At 38.9% G+C, this 22005-nt stretch overlaps 1 protein-coding gene across 1 annotated transcript in view; it reads left to right on the plus strand.

The window, feature by feature from the left end:
- LOC134546339 (hemicentin-1-like) overlaps window positions 1-22005 on the plus strand; it is a 345137-nt gene that overhangs the window by 11576 nt on the left and 311556 nt on the right. Inside the window, exon 4 of the mRNA XM_063389116.1 lies at window positions 15649-16033. Coding sequence (XP_063245186.1) covers window positions 15649-16033 — 385 coding nt within the window. The remainder of the gene's footprint in view (window positions 1-15648; window positions 16034-22005) is intronic.

A 22005-nucleotide genomic window follows, 5' to 3' on the forward strand; every position in this document is an offset into this window, starting at 1 on the left:
ACCTGTCATAATAAATCCTCCATGTTAGTGAGGGCTGGGTTGTACATGAACTACAATTTAAATTTCAAATATATTACATTTGTTTCTGTGGTTGGCAGTGTCGAACTCGAACAGTTTCTTAAATATTAACAAAACAAAAGTTATACTGGGAATTTTTCTTTACCTACTTAACATTAAATTGAATACGGACTATTCCATTGTTTCCGAAAAACACAATCCATTTTCCATGCTAAATATTACAATAAATGTGTCAAAATATCATGGGGCTGAACTATAGTGGCAGGCTAATATAGACTATGCACATTTATCTGTAAAAAGGTATACCTTTTCCGAAATTTTAAATAACTCTCAATTGTCCCGTTACATACAAATTTTGCACAATTATAATCGAGTGTGAAAATAACGGTATATGTTTTACCCATATGTATCTCGCAAACCTATCCTAAATTTCTGCCCTGCACATAGGCACATGTGGAAAGTATCATTAAAAACAAAAGTCACCAATAAAAATCCACATGTGACAAAAAGTTATATTCTCAAAGATCTTGATAAATATGTACATTGATTGTTTCGCAGAAGCTGCTAAATTAATGTCTACCAAATTACTCCCGCAACAATTGCCAAGAACTTGTACATAAAAGTTATCATTTTTGTAGTTACTATGAAATTGGAAATCTGTAAACATTTTTATAAATGTTTGTGTTTTCATAGTACTTTCCTCAAGAATTAAATTTTACATATGCAACATAGGATACAATTTTTCCCAGCACTAAATGTAATTTCTTTTCATAAAGGTCAATGGAATTTTTCATTTCTTGTCCGTAGGTATCGTCTATCAACAAGAGCAAAGAAATGAATACGAATGGAACTATTGGATCATTCCCCTTGAGCTAGGGTCGCAGACCGTGGCTCGCAAGCCGCATGCGGCTCTTTTCATAGGATATTACGGCTTTACAATTCACTGCTCTGCCAGAGCACAAAAACATGCCTAACCAAACCAAACGGCACAATCACAACGCATGTCCTCAACCTGCATGCCACTGCACTCGCCTCCCTCTCCATGCAAAGTCTGGCTTTAGTTTCATGTTTTATCAGTAGGTATATCTCCAACTGTGTAAATTAAATATTCCAAATGAAAAATAATTGTATGTTCGTAGATGCACGTTAATTCCAACTTACAAACACAAACAAACACACTACTATGACTACATGTGTCAAATATATAATTACAATATTACTTATAACTTAAGTAAAACATAGTTTTGAATTTAAAAATAAAAATTATTAATATTTCTGTTAAAAGCTAACTTATTTACGTTAATATGTAAAAATATAATTGTCAAAAGTCTCCAGTATGATCTAATATGCTACAACTAGCGATACTTTCCGCTGGCACGGGAATAACAGAAACTACCAAAAAAAAGGCTACATAACATTGCAACCGATTCATATACCAGTTTCCTCCCCATGGTTGGTAGCAAGATACGCACTGTCGGTAGCCAGGCAGGTATATTCAGTGGCCAAATATGCTTTTTTTTTTTTTTTTTTTTTAATGTTCTTCAAAATATGCTTTATTTGTCAAAAATTTTATATATATCGAGAATGCTTTCAAATGTTGTCCTTTTTTTAAGTGCTTCCAGATGTGCTTAATTTTTTTTAATGCACCTCCTTTTTGACGAATGTGCTTTCAAATGTCAGTCGTATGAAAATTTCGATCCTGAAACAGGCTTCTGCCTGATGTGCCTGACAACCATCTTGGATTCTGATGTCACGGAAGCCATCTTGGATGACCTTGACCTTCACCTAAGACCTTAACCTCGGTCACCATATTACATTCTAGAACTTTCCTCAATCTTAATGGCGACGCCCTATAGAACATTGCAATTTTAGTTACGAACGCATCTTCGATGACGACATCGCTGTAACAATTTTCGTTTACGTTCACCATATTGAATTCCGTCGTGACGGCGGCAATCTTGGATGACTTTAACCTTAGACGCCATATTGGATTCCACAATCTTGTCATCGAACGCCCCAATCCCAGAATGTTACAATTTTCGATATGGTCGCCAACTTGAATTTTAATAACATATCCGCCATCTTGTATCTGATGTCTCAGCCACTTTTTTAAGATTCTGACGACACAGCCACCATATTGTTGTCTGCTGGAGACCACCATCTTGTTTTTTTATGTTCTGCTGGGGCCTCCATCCTAGATACCGACATCTTTGTTTATGCTGTTTGTTCCTAGAGAGTTCTGGCATCGCTCTGTCTCATCCACATAAGGAAGATGTTCCATTACCTGCTAATGTTGTCCTTATTGACACAATATTTTTTTTTTAAATAAATTAAAAGCACTTTGATTTGAACCATGACAGCTCCAACCTCTGGGTTAGAAAACATACGCCTCTGACGCACGTCCATTGAGACATCTACCGTACCAAGAAGTAATTAAGGTGTATAAAAATTTACATACATACATTCGGAATTATAGGTTTTGCAATTTAAAGCAATAATAGATTTATTTGTTCGAGACCGAGCTGCCATATTTTTTTCAATAGTAGTTGCTACCAGGAGCGCTAATTAACACACATCTCCTGCTAGAGGGCGTCGCCACCATCTTGTTTTCAGTCATCTATACCAGGAGCGCTAACATACACAAAGTCTGGCAGAGTGCGTTGCCGCCATATTAGTTTTAATTTTTACCCGTTAGAGTGAAGTATTACCAGACAGTCAACAGTCGCAATATCCGCCATCATGTCAGTCCTCTTAGCCTCCATCTTGAAATTAAGTGTTTTTTTAAGCTAAAAATCGGAAAAATTTCTAAATTCATCAAACAATTACTTTAGAATAAAAAGATTGGTTCATTATATTCCTATTCGGGTCGAGCCCTGACTGATTAAAAAGAAACAATAATAAAAATTACCAAAAAAATTACAGGTTTGAGAGGAAAAAAAAAACAAAATTACAAAAACATTTATTACAGAATATCTACAAGTACAAAAAACAAGCATTTGCTAGCGTTTCTCGATGCCTATAGACTTCTTAGAAGGTAAAGCGAGTCCTTTGCCTGACCTGACATGAGTTTTTTTCAGGACAGCTCCACATGGCAGTCGATTAACCAGCTACGCCAAGGCCGTGATCATGCACATCAGTTGGTTAAGCCTGCCCCACACGACACCCATTTCCTTAGCAGTTTTCATGTAATTTTTATGCTAGCGCGCCTGCTCCCGTGTGGGTAACATTTCAGCACCCTTCCAAGGGGTCTGGCTCTGGGTATAAAAGTTTTCATAGCCGAAGTCTTAGCCAAAACCGTAATAGAACGTGTTCTATTTTTCTGCTATACCCACGAGCTGGAGCCGTCCAGATGGCGGACCCACGTGTTGCAATATAACCCCGTATATAGTCTGTATTGTCAACATTAAGGGACGTAACAAATGTAATGGTATGCCAAATGAAACTTTATAATAGTAAAACTACTATGGAATATATTTGTTAAGCTGAAATTGCCACAGAAAAAAGTAATCGGAAATTTTAAAATACGTTATGAAAATACATTGCATTCTATATTACCCATTATCCCCTATCATATTTGTAGAAGTTGCGGTAGCGTAGTGGCGAAGGGCACGATGGCAGCGGTAGAAGGGTGATTTTGAATGTGGTTCGAATCCTCATCAGTCCAATTTTTTTTTTCGTTTTTTTTAAATAACAGATAATTAAATTGTACATACTGTGCTTTCTGCAAATATAAATTATTAGAATTAATTTATGATATAATATTATTAACTACATTTAGGTGTCTCAGTCCATTGATTTTATTCATAGTACTACGTACCTAGATTTATTTTTACTTTTAAAAAAGTAAAGTAAAATCACATGTTCACAAATAATTTAAACCAAAAGTTAATTTTATAATTAAAACTCCAACGTTTATTAAGAAACGAGTGTCCATAAATTAATAATGAATAAACTGATACTTCATAGCGACACACCTGTGAGGGGGGGAAAAAAAAAACATGCAAAATGTTTTTCTTCACCTAAGATTTAAATTTATTACGCGGTATGTGCGTGTTTATTTTTCTCACTGGGTTACAAAAAATATTAGTTACAATTCTTCTAATTATGTAGTTAAATATATAAGTAATCAATAAATCTTATATATAACATATATGAATCGGTAGCATTTTTTTACTATTACAATGAAATTAGCTTGATTAACTGTATAATTAAATTAATATTAGAATTTAAACCGTACATAAACTACATTTAGTAAATCCAATGTCCCTTGTATCATTTAAATTTATATATTTTTAGATTTTGAAATTAACCTACAACTTAAAAATATATTTGTAATTCCAAAATTGCTCTTAATTTGTTTTTAAATACTAAACCAATTTTGTTATTTATTTGCAAATTAAAAAAATAAGATAAAATATCAAATAATATTTCCGCAAGTTACATAATTTTTAACACAAACAGGTGTAACATTCACTTTTTTTTCAGTATTTTGATAAGTTGACTACGACAAGTTTATCCTCCCCTGATATGTTTGCTTTGGTCGGCAACTGCGTTGGCTGGTTTTCTGTTAGCATTCTAGGTATCGTGTGTATGGAGTTAAGAAATCTTTCTGCGGTTCTGCTATACAAATTTTTATGAAAATTTTTATACCCATGGGTATAACAGAAGTTATAGCAGAAAATGGGCATCGTGTGGGGTGGGCTTTAGCCAGGCACGCAAATCCAGTCAGCTGGTTAGGCACATCTAGCAGGTTGGTAAGGTACGCCCGGTCGGTGACCAGTCACATCCAGTCGGTGGCTAGGCACGTCTATTCAGGGGTCAGGAACACATGTCCAGTAAGTAGCGGAACATAAAAAACAAGATGGCGGATATGTTATTAGAATTCAAGTTGGTGACCGTAACGAAAATTGTAACATTCGGGGATTGGGACGTTCGCTGACAAGATTGTGGAATCCAATATGGCGACTGAGGTTAAGGTCATCCAAGATTGCCGCCGTGACGTCAGAATGCAAGATAGTTGTCGGCACCTTGGTACCTCAGCCTGAAGCCTGTTTCTGGAGCGACATTTACATACTACTAATGTGCTTCCTTGTTTTAATTGCTTTATTTTTTGATTGTGCTCCCGTTTGACGAATGTGAATAGAAATATCTGTTGTATGTACATGATTGGCCTCGTGGTTCGTATACGTCTGATCTGTACGCTTGACATTGAACAGGATCATTTTAAATGTTGGTCGAAAAATACATATCGGTTGTGAGTCGCTTGGTCTATGCACATAACTTTGTACATGAACTGTTTAAAATGTTCGCCGAGTTTTTAAAAAATAAAACCTCTTGGCTACTGACTGTAGGTTTTTGACCACCTACTGAATGCGCCTGGCTACCAACTGGGTGCGGAAGGCCACCTACTGGACATGCGGTCTTGGCCACTGAATAGCCGTGTCTGGCCACCGACTTGGCGTACATACCTTGCCACCAACTAGACGTGATAGCCTGACCAACCGACTGGACATGAGTGTCTGGCCAACTTATCTGGCGTTCCTAGACAACCAACTGGATGCGCCTGGCCACTGATTGGACATGTCTGGTTAATCGACTGTCATGTAGAAATGCCCTGAAAATACATGTTAAGGCATGCAAATGACTCACTTCGCCTTCTAAGAAAACTGTAGAAATCGAGTAATTTGGTGATAATTTTTTATTTGTAATTTTGTTGCTTATTTTTTCTTCCTTTAACTGGTCACTTCAATGTTAAATAAAAATAAATACTTATTTTAACCTATTATATTTTTTGCGTCGAGCAAGGATCGAACCAAGGACAGAAATCAATCGAATCAATCAGTAAATAAATTACCAATGTTTTTGAGGATTTTTAGATTTTTTCCAAATTTCCAAGGTGGCAGCCATGATGGCATCTACAGCTTACTGGCGGCTGGTGGATGAAGAATTTCAGCAGCTTTTTAGGAATTTTTACAATTTTTTTACATACATGTTTTTTTTTTTTACCAAAAATAAACATTTTTTTTTGCATTTACGAAGGATCCAAACAATAACAGGAAAAGTTCAAATCAAATGTAGGCTGGTAAATGAGGAATGATTGCCTATTTTAGGAATTTTCGCCATGTTTTATTAAATAAGTATTTTTGTCTAAAATAAATTTATTTGCATCAAGCAGGTATTGAACCAAGGACGGAAATTAACTAAATCAGTAAATCAATAAGTATTTAATATAATTTTTTGAATTTTCGCCAAATTTATTGCTTAATAATTACGGATTTTCAAAATAGCAGATTCCAAGATGGCGGACATGGTTTCATCTAAAATAGCCGACGAAGTCCCGATTTTTTTTTTTTCCTAGCCTAAGTTAATTCTAAGTGTGTAGGGGAGGGTCCAGGTTAGGGGAGGACCTAAGTGTGTCTCAGGCCGAAGCCTATACACTCTACCATGCGGGTTTTTAACCATGCAGGACAAGGGCGCGTGCATCATGTGCTTATTGGGGTTTATTGGCCAGCCATGGCTGCGATTGGCGCCATGACTGACGCCCCATTGGTCGCCTAGCTTAAAAGCTAGCTAAGTGTGGCCCAGGTAAAACCTGCATAGACACAGGGAAAACCCTGGGCCGGTTCATGCGGGGATCAAATAACATGCATTAAGCAAGCAGGTAACTACTGGACAAGAGGAAGAAGGGTCCAGGTAAGAAGAGTTGGAGGGGCTGAAAAATCAACCTTGGTGGAGTTGGGAGCTTGGGCCTTGCGGCCCGCATTTAAGTTGGGAGCTCCTGGGTTATTATTAGCCAGGGGCGCAAGCGCCCCCAGGGGCGGGCGACTTCACGTCAGCCCAGCCACAGCTGCCCAGGCAGCCACAGTTAAGACAGAGTGGGCAGACGAGCCAGTAAACCGGCTCGAACTGCTGGCTCTCGGAGCGAAAGGCAGCCTGACGTTGCGCCATCTTCATCTTCCTTCTTCAGGTCAACAGCAGTACTTCTCAAGCCAGGGTGGGGGGAGGGACCCAACCTCGCCACCCAAAATCCCCGAGACGGTTGAAGGTCGCGCCGCTCGAGGCTACTGCTGCCACACCTACAGCAGCCCCAGCTGGAGGTTCCTGATGTCTTCCTTCAGAGTTCCGATGCATTTCAATTCCGTTGCGCGCGCAGCAGTTCACAGCTCCGCAAGTTCCAGCCCGCAGTTCGTCTACACTTCGCATTTTTTCAGCACCTCGAGCTCCCCTGCGGGCCTTCGCCGACGAAGCTGCTCCCTGCCACGCGCCGAGCTGCATTCAGGCTACCTTTCACCCTGATAGCCGTGATAACGACTCCACAGGCCGGCCATTGGTCCGCGGACTGCTATTGGTTATTCACAGCCACCCCAGCGAGATTGCAACTCTCGGGCTGGGCTCCCGTATCCGCCACCCGCGGGAAGCGGTCGGTAGCAGTTGGCGCTGCTAGGCCGCCCCCAGCACGCACACAAAACCAACACGCACTGCCAGCCTTCGGTTACCCAATAGAGCGCAGGGAACTCCCAGCCAACAGCCCGCGAGAGAGATGCGCACGCCCCGAGAGACGACCACCGACGAAGTCCCGATCATAGGCTTCGAGAGGCGGACACACCCGAACATAGCCGAATCCTCACGATTGACAAGCCAACAAGCCATCAAGCCATCGAGCCGTAGTCCCATAAGAAATACTCTGCCTACTACTTTAACGGTTTAGTACATTTTAACAAAATGGGCAGTGTTTTAATAAAAATTGGTTGTCTTTAAAGTCAGTTTACGGACGATAGTCTAACGTGACAACGTCATAACAAAACATTGATGAAATGATTGCATACTTTTATGAATAAAATTGAATCATTTTTATTGAATTATCACTATTTTGTATGGATACAAAGAAGGAGTGAAATGAAATCTACAATTTAATTGATAAATTGTTTTTTATTTGCACTCATTAATTCAAATATGTTTATTAATTTAACGAAGAGATTATTTTAACTATGACTTTTATACATGTTTGCTATTTAACTTCAAGATCGTCGAGAATGTTTTACGCTTTTTCGCAATTACACATTTAACGACGAAGTTTGTTCGTCGTGAAATTAAACGTACAATTTAATAAAAATGCCCCTGCAGTTAATAAAATAAGTATTAGTAAGTTTAAGAAAGAATTTCGGCTTTTATCTCCAACCCAGACGCTCGTGGTGCGCTGGGGCCGAGATTAAAATTCGTCGAGAATATTTTACGTTTTTATGTCTTCCAGTGCTCTAAATGATATGCAATTGTGGCCCCGGGCACGAAATTTTATTTATGATTCATTAATAATAACGCCCCTCGCGATAAACAAAGGAAAATATGTATTAACGAGTGCCTGGTTGTCGCGGAAGCGGTTAGATAGCGCGATTCGTTCGGTTGGCGCCCGTCACCGTAGATGACAGCACCGTAGGGGAATAATATTATTTCGTTTTTATAATACGATTTTATAACAAATACGCAACCCAAATACACCAAAATTATTTATAATGTGTTACAATATTTTTTAAAACATTGTGCAAAAGATCCCGGGTGTAATTTGAATTATTATGTGTAACTGTAAAACACCATTGTTCGTACAAAAACGTATTTGAAAATTCAACATTACTTTTAAATAACCGTACTGATTGTGCTGAAAATCGGTGGACGATCGTTAAATTACATAATATTAATAATTCAAACGACGAAAATATGATTGAAAAGTCAAATCGATGGTTGTTCCAATCGAGTGGAAGAGAGATAGATGCGACGCAAGTGTACAAGGAGCGTAACGGGACACATCGTAGTGTAACAATGTGCGTTACGGGACACTTTTTCGTGCGTGCAGCCGGCGTTCATCGATTTATTAGACGTTGTCACGTAAAAAAAAATTGTTGAAAATCAGGTCATAGCTGGGGCTTAGTATTTTTATTTTTGCTTTTATCGAAGCCTTTTCATTATGTATTTAAAATTTCGGTCTACTAATAAAATGCTTTCATAGTCAACTTAGCTGCTCCGGTAGCCAATTGTAGCGGCGTGTGTGGAAACTGCGTTTGATTCTATTCAAGTAATGAAGTTGAAAACACAAATAGCATATGATATTTATCAAGCACGCCATTATTTAAAATAATTCTACGTTAAATTTCGTTTTCGAGTTTCATATTATTTTTAATGTGTGTGAAAATTTACAGTGTACGTTACAGAAACAGAGACATGGAACATGCATTGCATTCTATGCTCTCCTAAAGATTCCTGTTTCTATAGCAACTATGTTTTGCACAATTTTTTTGAGCTCAATGACGAACACGATTGCGCATATAATAATGAAAGTCCTTTCTGTACTGAACTATGTGCTATACCATTTTGGACGTGAAATCTCTTTAAAATCGCACCAAATCATACATGTACCAGAACAGAAATTTGTAACTTAACGAAAATGTCTATATCGTCATGCGTTAATAATTCCCTAACTATTTGTCATAGAGACATTAAGTGATGTGATTATTTAACGTATAAAGTCAGCTCGCTGATACGATTTTAAGTTCGCGTCGCGGGCGGGCGGGTTGGCGGTGAAGGGGAACTGCGCAGATTGGTCACAACCGGCGCTCTCGTTCCTTTCTACTCAGTGCTGCTCACGACTCAGACGTGGTAGCGCGGTGATTCGGGTGTTTGTGTAGAGTCTATTTATAGAGATCTATTTATGCCAAAAAAGTGCATTTTAAACAAAATTTATATGTACAAATGTAAAGTAAATGTATTAAAACGTACTAAAGTACAAGAGCCAGCCGAAAATATAAACACGCCAGTAGTATATTTTGGCCGGAGCTGGGACAAGGGTCCAGGGTGTGGAGTCAGTAGAGCCGACCGCCATCTTGGATTGTGACGTCACGGCGGCCATATTGGATGGTCTTTACCATGACCTTTGACCTTCACCTTGAATTTGACCTCCAAAATTTGCCAAAATTTGCCCAAAATTTCTCAAAATTAGCCAAAATTCACCAAAAGTTCCATTTTTTTTGGTAAAAATTCCGTCAAAAAATCTCAAAGAATTCCACAATTCAAAAAATAGGATTTTGAAAATCCACAATATGTCGTTTTGCCTTAGAAAAAACTCCAAATCCGAAAAACGGCTTAAGAATCCATGTCTAAAGCCTCCCATAAGCCATTTCTAGGAATAAGGATTCCATGACTGCCATATTGGATTATGACGTCACCGTTGCCATTTCCGTTAGGTCCGCCATATTGAAAATCTTTATTTATTATCCGATTTTAATGAGAAAAAAAAGTTAAAAATTATAAAAAATGCAATTAATAAAATTGAAATAAAAAATTTAAAAAAAACATTTACGACATGGAGCTCGGAGTCCTCGGTTCGTACCCGGTGAGGGCAAAAAAAATTAAAATTGGCGACTGATCCTTCCCTCATGGTGGCTGCAGGCAGACTGACCCTCACCACTTGTTTCATAGCATATATATCATCAGGTAGTATGACGGCATGTCCGCCATCTTGAAAATCCGTAATTTGTATGTTAGAAAAACGGGAAATTTTTTAAAAATTATTAAAAAAATTAACTAATCGAATTGAATAATAAAAATTAAATAAAATATTAATTAAAACTACTGTTGCACATATCATTATGGTCACCATCTTGGATTATATAAATGTTTCGCTATGCCCGCTATCCTAGTTGAGTACGATGTCATCGTTACACTTTACGTTATGACTGCCATATTGGATCCTATTAATGTTGCATGTTTTGTTACGGCCGCCATCTTGAAAATCCGTAAATTTAATGCTAGAAATTCGGGAAAAATTCCAAAATTCATCAAAAAATTCACTCTTTCAAGTAATGTTTGATTTGAAACTTGGTTCGATCCCTGGTGGATACCAAAAATAATTTTATGTAAAAATACCTCAAAAAAGACAGGTTCGAAAATAAAAATACCTCAAGTTCTTTCACAAACATAATATTTAATATATAATCTATATTTTACTACAGGATCACTTGCGAAAGCCAGCAATCTTATAAATATTTAGCCCTGCATAGGCGTGAAATGACTAATTCTTAGCTCCAATCGGGTTATATTAGACAGAGACCAACCAGAACCTTTACAGACATAGCCTTCCTCTTCTTGACAGAGTTTCTGGATACCGTTTTCAACAGTTGCTTCACATCGTCAGAACTGTAAATTACTGCAGCCGATGTCTTGAATGCACACTTCTTCACTTTGTCATTGAACAGATATGGCTTTCAATATTAACAGTCCAACCACAAGTTGTACTTCAAAGGTCCGTTTTTTGCTACGTCATCAGTAAGCTGGTTGATTATGTTCTGTCTGATATCCTCAAGAAAATTATAAATGTCTTTCGACTCACTAAACGTATTTAGATATTACTAGTCTTTCAATGTTCCACGAAATGCAGACTGCGCCAAGTAGAAGCCATTATCGTTCACATGTAATTCTCCGAACACAGTCTTAGGTTTAGTTCCATGTTCAGAGGTCATAGCAATCGGTTGCTGCGCATCTGTTATTTTGGTTGTACGCTTCCGTGTCTCCAATCTAAAGCGAGGAGTCGAAATGTCTGCAGGTAGTTCAGCAGTAGGCGCACGGACTTCACCTTTACATTTTTCGCATGATGTCGCAAACTGTCAATTCGAGTAAACCATTTATGACACTCATCACAGCGAAACTTCATGCGAGAAGGATTCTTCTTGCATTTGCTCCGCTCATGTCTTCGTGCATCATGGGAAAATGCGAACGACGTATCACAGTAGCTGCAAGGATACCGTGGTGATGAAGACGAGCCTTTCAGACCTGATCCAGATACTGGCGTTATTCCAGTAGTACCATTTCCAGGCATATTCTTATGCACATCGATGCATCGTTGTTGCACCGAAACCTTTACTTTCTGCCGCACAGCAGGACCTTTGCATGTCTTCATGTGCGTTTTCATATTATCTTTTCTGGCAAACTGCTTATGACATTTCTCACAACCAAACATGTTGTAAAGATGTTTCTTAGCACATTCGTTCTTCTCGTGTCGACATGCATTACTGATGTTTGAGAAAATCTTGTCGCAGTAACGACATCGATGTTCGTTAGTTGTTGACGATTCTCCATCCATTGAAGTCTCCATCGAGGGCTAAACAGCGTTCGTCGAAGTTTCCTGTACAGCCAACACTACCGGCATTAAAGTCTCTTCTGCCGGTGGTATCGTGACTGTTGAAGTCTCCTCCAGTGTTGTCATCGTCGTTGCCAACGGGATCTGCTCCACCACCGTCGTCGATGACGTCATGGTACCCGTAGTCGATGGTACAACGTCCATCAAGTTCGTCGTTAAAGTTGGTAAAACTACCATCGAGTTCGCAAGAACAAGTAATTACGCGACTTATGCGCCAGATGAAACAAACTAGGTGATCCTTACACCGTCGACGACGGTGGTGGAGCAGATCCCGTTGGCAACGACGACGACACACTGGAGGAGACTTCAACAGTCACGATACCACCGGCAGAAGAGACTTTAATGCCGGTAGTGTTTGCTGTACAGGAAACCTCGACGAACGCTGTTTAGCCCTCGATGGAGACTTCAATGGATGGAGAATCGTCAACAACTAACGAACATCGATGTCGTTACTGCGACAAGATTTTCTCAAACATCAGTAATGCACGTCAACACGAGAATGTGCTAAGAAACATCTTTACAACATGTTTGGTTGTGAGAAATGTCATAAGCAGTTTGCCAGAAAAGATAATATGAAAACGCACTTGAAGACATGCAAAGGTCCTGCTGTGCGGCAGAAAGTAAAGGTTTCGGTGCAACAACGATGCATCGATGTGCATAAGAATATGCCTGGAAATGGTACTACTGGAATAACGCCAGTATCTGGATCAGGTCTGAAAGGCTCGTCTTCATCACCACGGTATCCTTGCAGCTACTGTGATACGTCGTTCGCATTTTCCCATGATGCACGAAGACATGAGCGGAGCAAATGCAAGAAGAATCCTTCTCGCATGAAGTTTCGCTGTGATGAGTGTCATAACTGGTTTACTCGAATTGACATTTTGCGACATCATGCGAAAAATGTAAAGGTATAGTCCGTTCGCCTACTGCTGAACTACCTGCTGACATTTCGTCTCCTCGCTTTAGATTGGAGACATGGAAGCGTACAACCAAAAAAACAGATGCGCAGCAACCGATTGCTATGTCCTCTAAACATGGAACTAAACCTAAGACTGTGTTCCGAGCATTACAAGTGAACGATAATGGCTTCTACTTGGCGCAGTCTGCATTTCGGGGAACATTGAAAGACTACTATTATCTAAATACGTTCAGTGAGTCGAAAGACACTTATAATTTTCTTGAGGATATCAGACAGAACATAACATAATCAACCAGCTTACTGATGACGTAGCAACAAACGGACCTTTGAAATATAACTTGTTGTTGGACTGTATTTATGGAAAGCCCAGGGCCAGCGCGTCCATAAAGGCGAACTAGGCAACTGCCTAGGGCGCCAAGTAGCTGGGGGCGGCGCAGCACGACACATAACGGCTGATATAATATGTTTAACGATTATTGAAACTAGATGTAAATGTATTTTTGTAACAGTTTGGAATGTTTATATTGATATAAGTAATTATTTAAAGTCCACGGTGACCTGTTTATGATTTGTAATAAGTAAAAAAAGTAAAAAAAAAAAAAAAGCCTGCTTACATTTGATTGTTGACAAAATCTTAGGCTTACATGATGTATTTTGAGGCAAGGACAATTTTTTTTGTGGTGTCCGGCCTGGTGGTGAGAAAGGGGGGGGGGGGATTAAGGTTTTTCTCCTAGGGCGCCAATTTACCTTGCACCGGCCCTGGGAAAGCCATATCCGTTCGATGACAAAGTGAAGAAGTGTGCATTCAAGACATCGGCTGCAGTAATTTACAGTTCTGACGATGTGAAGCAAACTTTTATAAACGGTATCCAGAAACTCTGTCAAGAAGAGGAGGACTATGTCTGTAAAGGTTCTGGTTGGTCTCTGTCTACTATAACCCGATTGGAGCTAAGAATTAGTCATTTCACGCCTATGCAGGGCTAAATATTTATAAGATTGCTGGCTTTCGCAAGTGATCCTGTAGTAAAATATAGATTATATATTAAATATTATGTTTGTGAAAGAACTTGAGGTATTTTTATTTTCGAACCTGTCTTTTTTGAGGTATTTTTACATAAAATTATTTTTGGTATCCACCAGGGATCGAATCAAGTTTCAAATCAAACATTACTTGAAAGAGTGAATTTTTTGATGAATTTTGGAATTTTTCCCGAATTTCTAGCATTAAATTTACGGATTTTCAAGATGGCGGCCGTAAAAAAACATGCAACATTAATAGGATCCAATATGGCAGTCATAACGTAAAGTGTAACGATGACATCGTACTCAACCAGGATAGCGGGCATAGCGAAACATTTATATAATCCAAGATGGTGACCATAATGATATGTGCAACAGTGGTTTTAATTAATATTTTATTTAATTTTTATTATTCAATTCGATTAGTTAATTTTTTAATGATTTTTAAAAATTTTCCTGTTTTTTCAACATACAAATTACGGATTTTTAAGATGGCGGACATGCCGTCATACTACCTGATGATATATATGCTATGAAACAAGTGGTGAGGGTCAGTCTGCCTGCAGCCACCGTGAGGTAAGGATCAGTCTCCATTTTTAATTTTTTTTGCCCTCACCGGGTTCGAACCGAGGACTCCGAGCTCCATGTCGTAAATGTTTTTTTTAAATTTTTTTATTTCAATTTTATTAATTGCGTTTTTTATAATTTTTAATTTTTTCTCATTAAAATCGGATAATAAATAAAGATTTTCAATATGGCGGACCTAACGGAAATGGCAACGGTGACGTCATAATCCAATATGGCAGTCATGGAATCCTTATTCCTAGAAATGGCTTATCGGAGGTTTTAGACATGGATTATTATACCGCTTTTCAGATTTGGAGTTCTTTCTAAGGCAAAACGACTTTTTGTGGATTTTCAAAATCCTATTTTTTGATTTGTGGAATTTTTTGAGATTTTTTGACGGAATTTTTTCCAAAAAAATGGAAATTTTGGTGAATTTTGGCTAATTTTGAGAAATTTTGGGCAAATTTTGGCAAATTTTGGAGGTCAAATTCAAGGTGAATGTAAAAGGTAAGGTAACGACCATCCAAGATGGCCACCGTGACGTCACAATCCAAGATGGTGGTCGGCTCCACTGGCTCCAAACCCTGGACCCTTGTCCCAGCTCCGGTCAAAATATACTACTCACGCCTATATGGTTGTAAAGAGGAGGCTGTGTGTCACACAAAGAAACACCGGTGTCCGGCGCCGAGCGAGCAGACTCTCTGGAGCGTCGCAAAGCTGCCAGGCTCGACTCAGCGAGAATCTCTGCCGCTGCTGTGCCTGAGCGGGGGACACATCGAGTGGAGATCATTCAGTATCTGTGTTGTATTCCAGGTTTTACTAAACAGTCAATTTCTCGTTTTCATTTCAATCCATTACACTGAGAGCGGCTTGCTGACATTGAACCTACGGCCGTGTGTCCCGGGACAGGAGGGTAGTGAGGAGAGCTGACGTGGCGCAGATCCTGGAGTTCGCCCGCCACTCGCTGTCCTCGCGGCGCGTGAACCTGCTGTCGGCGAGCGGCCTCGCCAACCAGACGACGCGCCACCGCCTGCAGGTGGACGGCTCGCTGAGCGAGTTCATGGTGTCCGTGTCGGGCCGCAAGCCGTCGCTCGCCGTGACGGACCCGCGCGGCTCGGCCGTGCTCGCGCCGCCGCTCGTCGACCTGGAGAACGTGCGCGTGGTGAGCGTGAAGCAGCCCGGGCCCGGCCCGTGGACGCTGCGGGTCGCCAGCCACACGGACCACGTGGTGCGCTCCACGGGCGTCAGCGCCGTCGACTTCGTCACCGGGTTCGCCGTGGCTCCCACCGTGGACCCGGACCAGGCCTCGCGCCGCCCGCTCAAAGGTGCTCCTTCAGTCCTCCACTGGGTTCCACCGCGCTTTGTAACCCGAACAAACATCACCTGTGTTCACAGAGAGAGGCAGAGACGTCACTTTCACATGGTTCTTTTGGGGTTTGTTGGGTGGTTAGCCGATCTCCACCTACGTCCAAACCTCAGTCAACAAATACAGGGAACGAAACCAACAAATGAGATGTAAATAAAGAACATTTTTCATATGTAGTGGTGTGTATATTCTGCAATATAATGCTTATTACACACACATATATATATATATATTCGTATTGAATGTTAGATGTCTTCATTTGGTCATTGTGCATAATATTTCTACATGCTCAAAAAATTATTTTTACTGCCATGCAGGGCGGCATGGCTAGTTCTTCTCTTAATACGAGGGCTGTTTTTTTTTTTTCAACCTCCGAAAGGCTATATACAAAAAGGAAATTTACGTAACATAGTAATTCTACCACCAAAAGTACAGTAGGGTCTTACTTATTTTAATACATAAAAGCCAAAACTATCGAGGCATTTGTCATATCGTAACACAGGCTTATCTATGCATGTTTCGAAGAAGTTAGCCGCCAGTGAATAGAGATAACAGGACAAGTGCCTTGATCTCCCGTTCCCTCACGACACCACTGTGAGGCGGGTGGACAAGTTGTGCCGAGTATTGTGCCTTATTATTCATATTCTTGCGATAATTCTTGACGCGGGAGCCAGTGCGCCGCGCGATTAGTCCACCCGCCTCACAGTGGTGTCGTGAGGGAGCGGGAGATCAAGGCACTTGTCCTGTTATCTCTATTCACTGGCGGCTAACTTCTTAGAAACATGCATAGATAAGCTTGTGTTACGATATGACAAATGCCTCGATAGTTTTGGCTTTTATTTATTAAAATAAGTAAGACCCTACTGTACTTTTGGTGGTAGAATTACTATGTTACGTAAATTTCCTTTTTTTATATAGCCTTTCGGAGGTTGAAGAAAAAACAGCCCTCGTAGTTTCTCTTTTTGGGGAAATTTTTGTATACAACTCTCACCTAACATTTTCCCTGAACATTTTCTATTTTAGAAACGAGTTAAATTTGAATTTTCAAGTTATTTAGTAACACAAAATACGAATGTATATACTTGCTGGAAACTATAAGCATCTGCTACAAAAACATTCCCGTGACTAAATTTAGACTAGTTAAGTATATATTGTCCACAGAAAAGTTTATAATTCCGACACACTAAAATATAATAGCCTTAAACCATTTAATTTTTAAATAGGAAAAATAACAATTTTTGAGTTGTTGAAAAACAAATTGTTTCGTTCGGAGATAATGCACACCTTTAAATCATGTGGGATTATTTCCAGTTTGGTATTAGCAGAGGTACAAACTTCAGATAACAACTTTGTAGCCTCTAACTTCGTAGCCTCTTTATAATGTCAGCCCTTGGACGTGACCATACCTGTTTTAACTTGGCCTAGTACGCGATTGTTTTGTTTTTTATTTGTGTTCAGTTCGGTGATTTAGAACTTCATATATATATGTATATATATAATACATTAGTAGTTAGTTCAAAGAATACTAGTTATAATATTGCGAAAAAAGTATGCATAAATAAATATAATTGTATTCAAATTATTGAAAATTATAATGAAAAATATCATACTGATTTTTCTCACTCAAGACGCGCCTTTAGACCACTCTTAACATACAGTCCAAAGGCAGGTTATGGTATCAAACCTACATTTTCTAAATAAAATATTTGAGCCTCTCGAAACTGGTTTATTATTACCAGTATGTTAACATTAATATTTCATAGTCAGCTCTTCCCATAATTTTACTTAGCACTGTCAGCAGGGGCGGATCCAGAGGGGGGGGGGGGGGGGTCACAGGGGTCATAACCCCCCCCCCCCAGGCAGTGAACTGAAAATTGAATTAAATGCTTAAGATCAAAAACTATCGCCGATTCAATGATCACTGATTATCAAGATGTATGAAAGCTACTTTCTGTTTGATACATGCTGGCGACTAGCGTTGCCATTCTCTTGTTTCTTTTCTCGTTATTTTCAGAAAGTCATTTCAATATATATTATTCTTACAATTATTTAATACAACATACATTCAAACAAGTTCAAAATTTCTTTTCGCTAGTTTTTTCCTTGTTGTTCGCGTATTTTAAAAAATTATTTCACTCTACTTTGCAATAAATGAGAAATGCCGCTAGATAGTGCACACATCTCGATAGCAAGGAAAACTCAAGAAGCATTGTGCAGGCTCACACATGAAACATTGTGATAAATTCTTTGTTTTGTGTACGTCAATCCAGTCAATATTACAACATTCAACATTGCAGTGTGAAGTGTGATGTGTTTTACAAGTAAACAAGTGCAAAACATATAATGGTAAGTTAGTTAGACTTTAATTGTGTAGCTAGCTTAATTAGTACCAATTATAGAAATAGAATACTAACTGCTCAAAAATGTTTTGGTATGAAAATCAACATTTTTTTTAGTGCTACATTTATTCCTTAAGCCAGTAAAAGTAAGAGAAAGGCGGATTCACAACCACATTTAATGTACATATGAACACACGCACGTATGTTAAGTTTTTGAGATTGAATTCGCAACCTTTTGCCTTTACAAGATGTCGGCAATACATAATTTTACATTACTCTTTTTAGTAGAAGTGACAAAAAAGATTACAACATAGAGCGAAATTATTTCGCAACAATAATTAATTTTATCTTAAGTGTTAAGTCTTACATTTGTACTTTCTGGATTCACAACCACCACTTAGCGCACGTACGTAGTAGAAAGTTGAGTTGATCAACTCTGTTATGTACGTACGCAAGCTACGCGACATTGTGAATGCTTGCAAGCATTTTAAAATAAGTACTTAATTTTAGCAACCAAATAAATAAGTTAATGATTTATTGTTATTATTCTTCTTATATATTATTATTGCCAACCATACAAGATACAACTATTGTTAAAAAAAATCCATACAGACATAAAAATTTCAATTAATACTTTATCTCTCCTTGGTTTATTTTAGGGTGATTCCTTGAAGAATGTGACTGGAGCAAAACGTCGTGCATCTGGTAGAACTATTGACAAGTTTTTCAGCAAGAAGTCAAAATCTGAGCCTGAGACAAGAAGTGCATCGTCGTCATTACTACCATCTACATCTGTGGATCAAATTTGCCATATTGTTCCAGCTCCTGAACCTGTTGCCTTAGATGTTAATGAGCACATATTGCCAGATAGAAACAAGCCACAGGCACAACCTCAGTTTTCGTCTGATATTGGATATTACACAGGCCAGACCAATTTAAATGATTTCACCAAGGCTATGCTATTAGAGCGACACTGGACACTACCATCAGATTATGTTTTCCCTCACTGTATTGTTACCAAGAAAGGGAAAGAGACAAAGAAGTATGTCCAGAGATCGCATTTGGAAAAATTTCACTGGCTCGTGCTTTCGCACAAAGATCAGGAACTTTATTGCAAGTACTGTGTCCTTTTTGCTGCAGGCTCAGGAGGTGGCCTTCAAACCAACACCCCTCTTAGAAGGATGGTCAAGGAACCTCTGAAGTCCTTCGATGATCTGCTTGGAGGAAAATGATCTCTTATGACGCACCAGTGGAACCAGTATCACCAGTGGGCTGTTGAAGATGGAAAAAACTTTCTTTTAACATATCACCAACCATCACTCGAAGCTGCAAATCAGGTTTGCTTACAAAGAGAAGCACAAGTTAAAGAAAATCGAGAAAGTTTACGACCAATTGTCAGCACTATCATCTTTTGTGGTCGTCAAAATATTTCCTTGCGTGGCCACAGGGACGATGGAGTCTTACATGAATACGGTGATGGCCCCAGTACTAATGTAAAGCTAAATGCGAATAATGAAGAGGCCAGTTCTGTGGTGAAAGATGATGGGAACTTTAGAGCTCTCTTGCGCTTCAGAGTTGACTCTGGTGACTCAAACCTACGCCGCCACTTGGAAACTACTTCAGCTAATGCCACATACATAAGCAAAACGGCACAGAATCAACTTATTAATATATGCAAAGAAGATATACAAGAGTCGATTTTGGCCAGAGTGAAAGAAGCAAAATTCGTTTCTGTTATATTTGACGAAACAACTGATGAGTCACACATTGAACAGATAAGTATCTCCTTTCGTTACCTTCACAATGGATTGGTTAGAGAGGACTTCATCATATTCTGTAATGCATATGATATGATTCGCTCCGAAGATGTTGATGGGGAGATTCGTCTAACTGGCATCGCCCTAGCACACATAGTTCTTGATCTCTGCAAAAAGTTTAATGTAGATATGACAAACTGTGTTGGAATAGGCACCGATAGTTGCTCAGTTATGGTTTCTGGAATGAAGGGTGCAATTCATGAACTTGCCAAGACAGCTATTCATGCCAAACATTGTCCTTGTAATAACCATTTGTTGAACAATTCACTTGCACGATCGTCTAATGTCGTAGGGGAAGGCGGGGCAAGATGGGGATATGGGGTAAGACGGGGTAGTGGCACTTCCAAACATGCCAGCTGTTGCAATCTAGCGGTGACAGTTGGAACTAAATCAAAGTAATCGTAGAGAGCAATACCAGCGTTGGAGCCATTTTCTCTTCAGTTGTTCATGACACACATACAAGTTTGCATTATTCGCCGACGTTGATGTAATTTTCAGCATTTTACTATCATCCAACGGTAAGTTGCTTTAATATATCTAAATAAAATTTATCATACCATCAATAGTGCTCCTTTTATGGATTTAAATGCAGTATTTACTATAATTTTATCGTTCGTTGGTACTAATCTAAGTCGGTATAACCTATAAGGCGTGGTTTGGGGCAAGACGGGAACGAATGCCCGGGGTAAGATGGGGAGGTACCCCGTCTTACCCCAGTATTGACCTACATAAATAAAAAATTAATCCTGAAGATAAATTTTGTTTGTGAACATTGCGCGTGACACTAAATGGATCACTCTTGTAAATGAAACTTTATTAATATGAAAATGAGGGTTTTTATTACAAACTGTTGTTCTTTTATAATGTTTAGGTATATTTGAAATTTTAATTGTTCATTGGTTTCTAAATTTATAATTTTAAAATCCATGCAAGCATTTTTTTTTATGTTTTTAGTCTTCCGACAATTTATGTAATTACATATCGTAACTGATTATTGTGTTTTAAATTTAATTATTACATGTAAATCATCCAAAATTCAAAAGTAGATTAATAAGAAATGTATCTCTTTAAATGTTCATAGTTCTGTTTATAAACTCGGAATTTTCCAGTGAATTGAATGTATTTATTTTTATTTTCCAGAAATGGTTCGCTGTTATAAACGGACCAGTAACAGAGGAGCTTGGTCAGATGATTCTATGATGAAAACAGTGAATGAAGTTCTGAGCGGAAGAATGGGTTACTACAAGGCTGCTTCAATATTCGATGTTCCACAAACCACACTGGAACGTAAGGTACGAAAACATCGAACAGAAAATGAGCAGAATGAGATGACAGATGTGGAAAGCGTGAGAGAAAAGTTAGGTCCCATGACCACCGTATTTACCATGGACGAAGAAAAGGAGCTGGCAGCTTATGTAAAGCACATGGAAAGTCGGCTATTTGGTCTCAGAACAAATGATTTGAAAAAATTGGCTTTTCAGCTAGCTGAAAAAAATAATAAGAAACATAATTTTAATAAAGAAAAGCAGGAAGCAGGTGCAGATTGGCTGGCCGGTTTTTTGAGAAGGAATCCTGATCTGTCGATTCGGAAGCCCGAGCCTACATCGATAGCTCGTGCTACAGCATTCAACAAAGAAAATATTTCGCAGTTTTATAAGTTGCTGGGAGAACTTTATGACAGCTACAGCTTTACACCAGACCGAATTTACAATTGTGACGAGACTGGAATTTCAGCTGTTCCCAAATCGACATCTAAAATTATTGCTACTAGAGGA

The sequence above is a fragment of the Bacillus rossius genome, chromosome 1 (genome assembly GCF_032445375.1).
Source record: "Bacillus rossius redtenbacheri isolate Brsri chromosome 1, Brsri_v3, whole genome shotgun sequence".
NCBI classification, from domain to species: Eukaryota; Metazoa; Arthropoda; class Insecta; order Phasmatodea; family Bacillidae; genus Bacillus; species Bacillus rossius.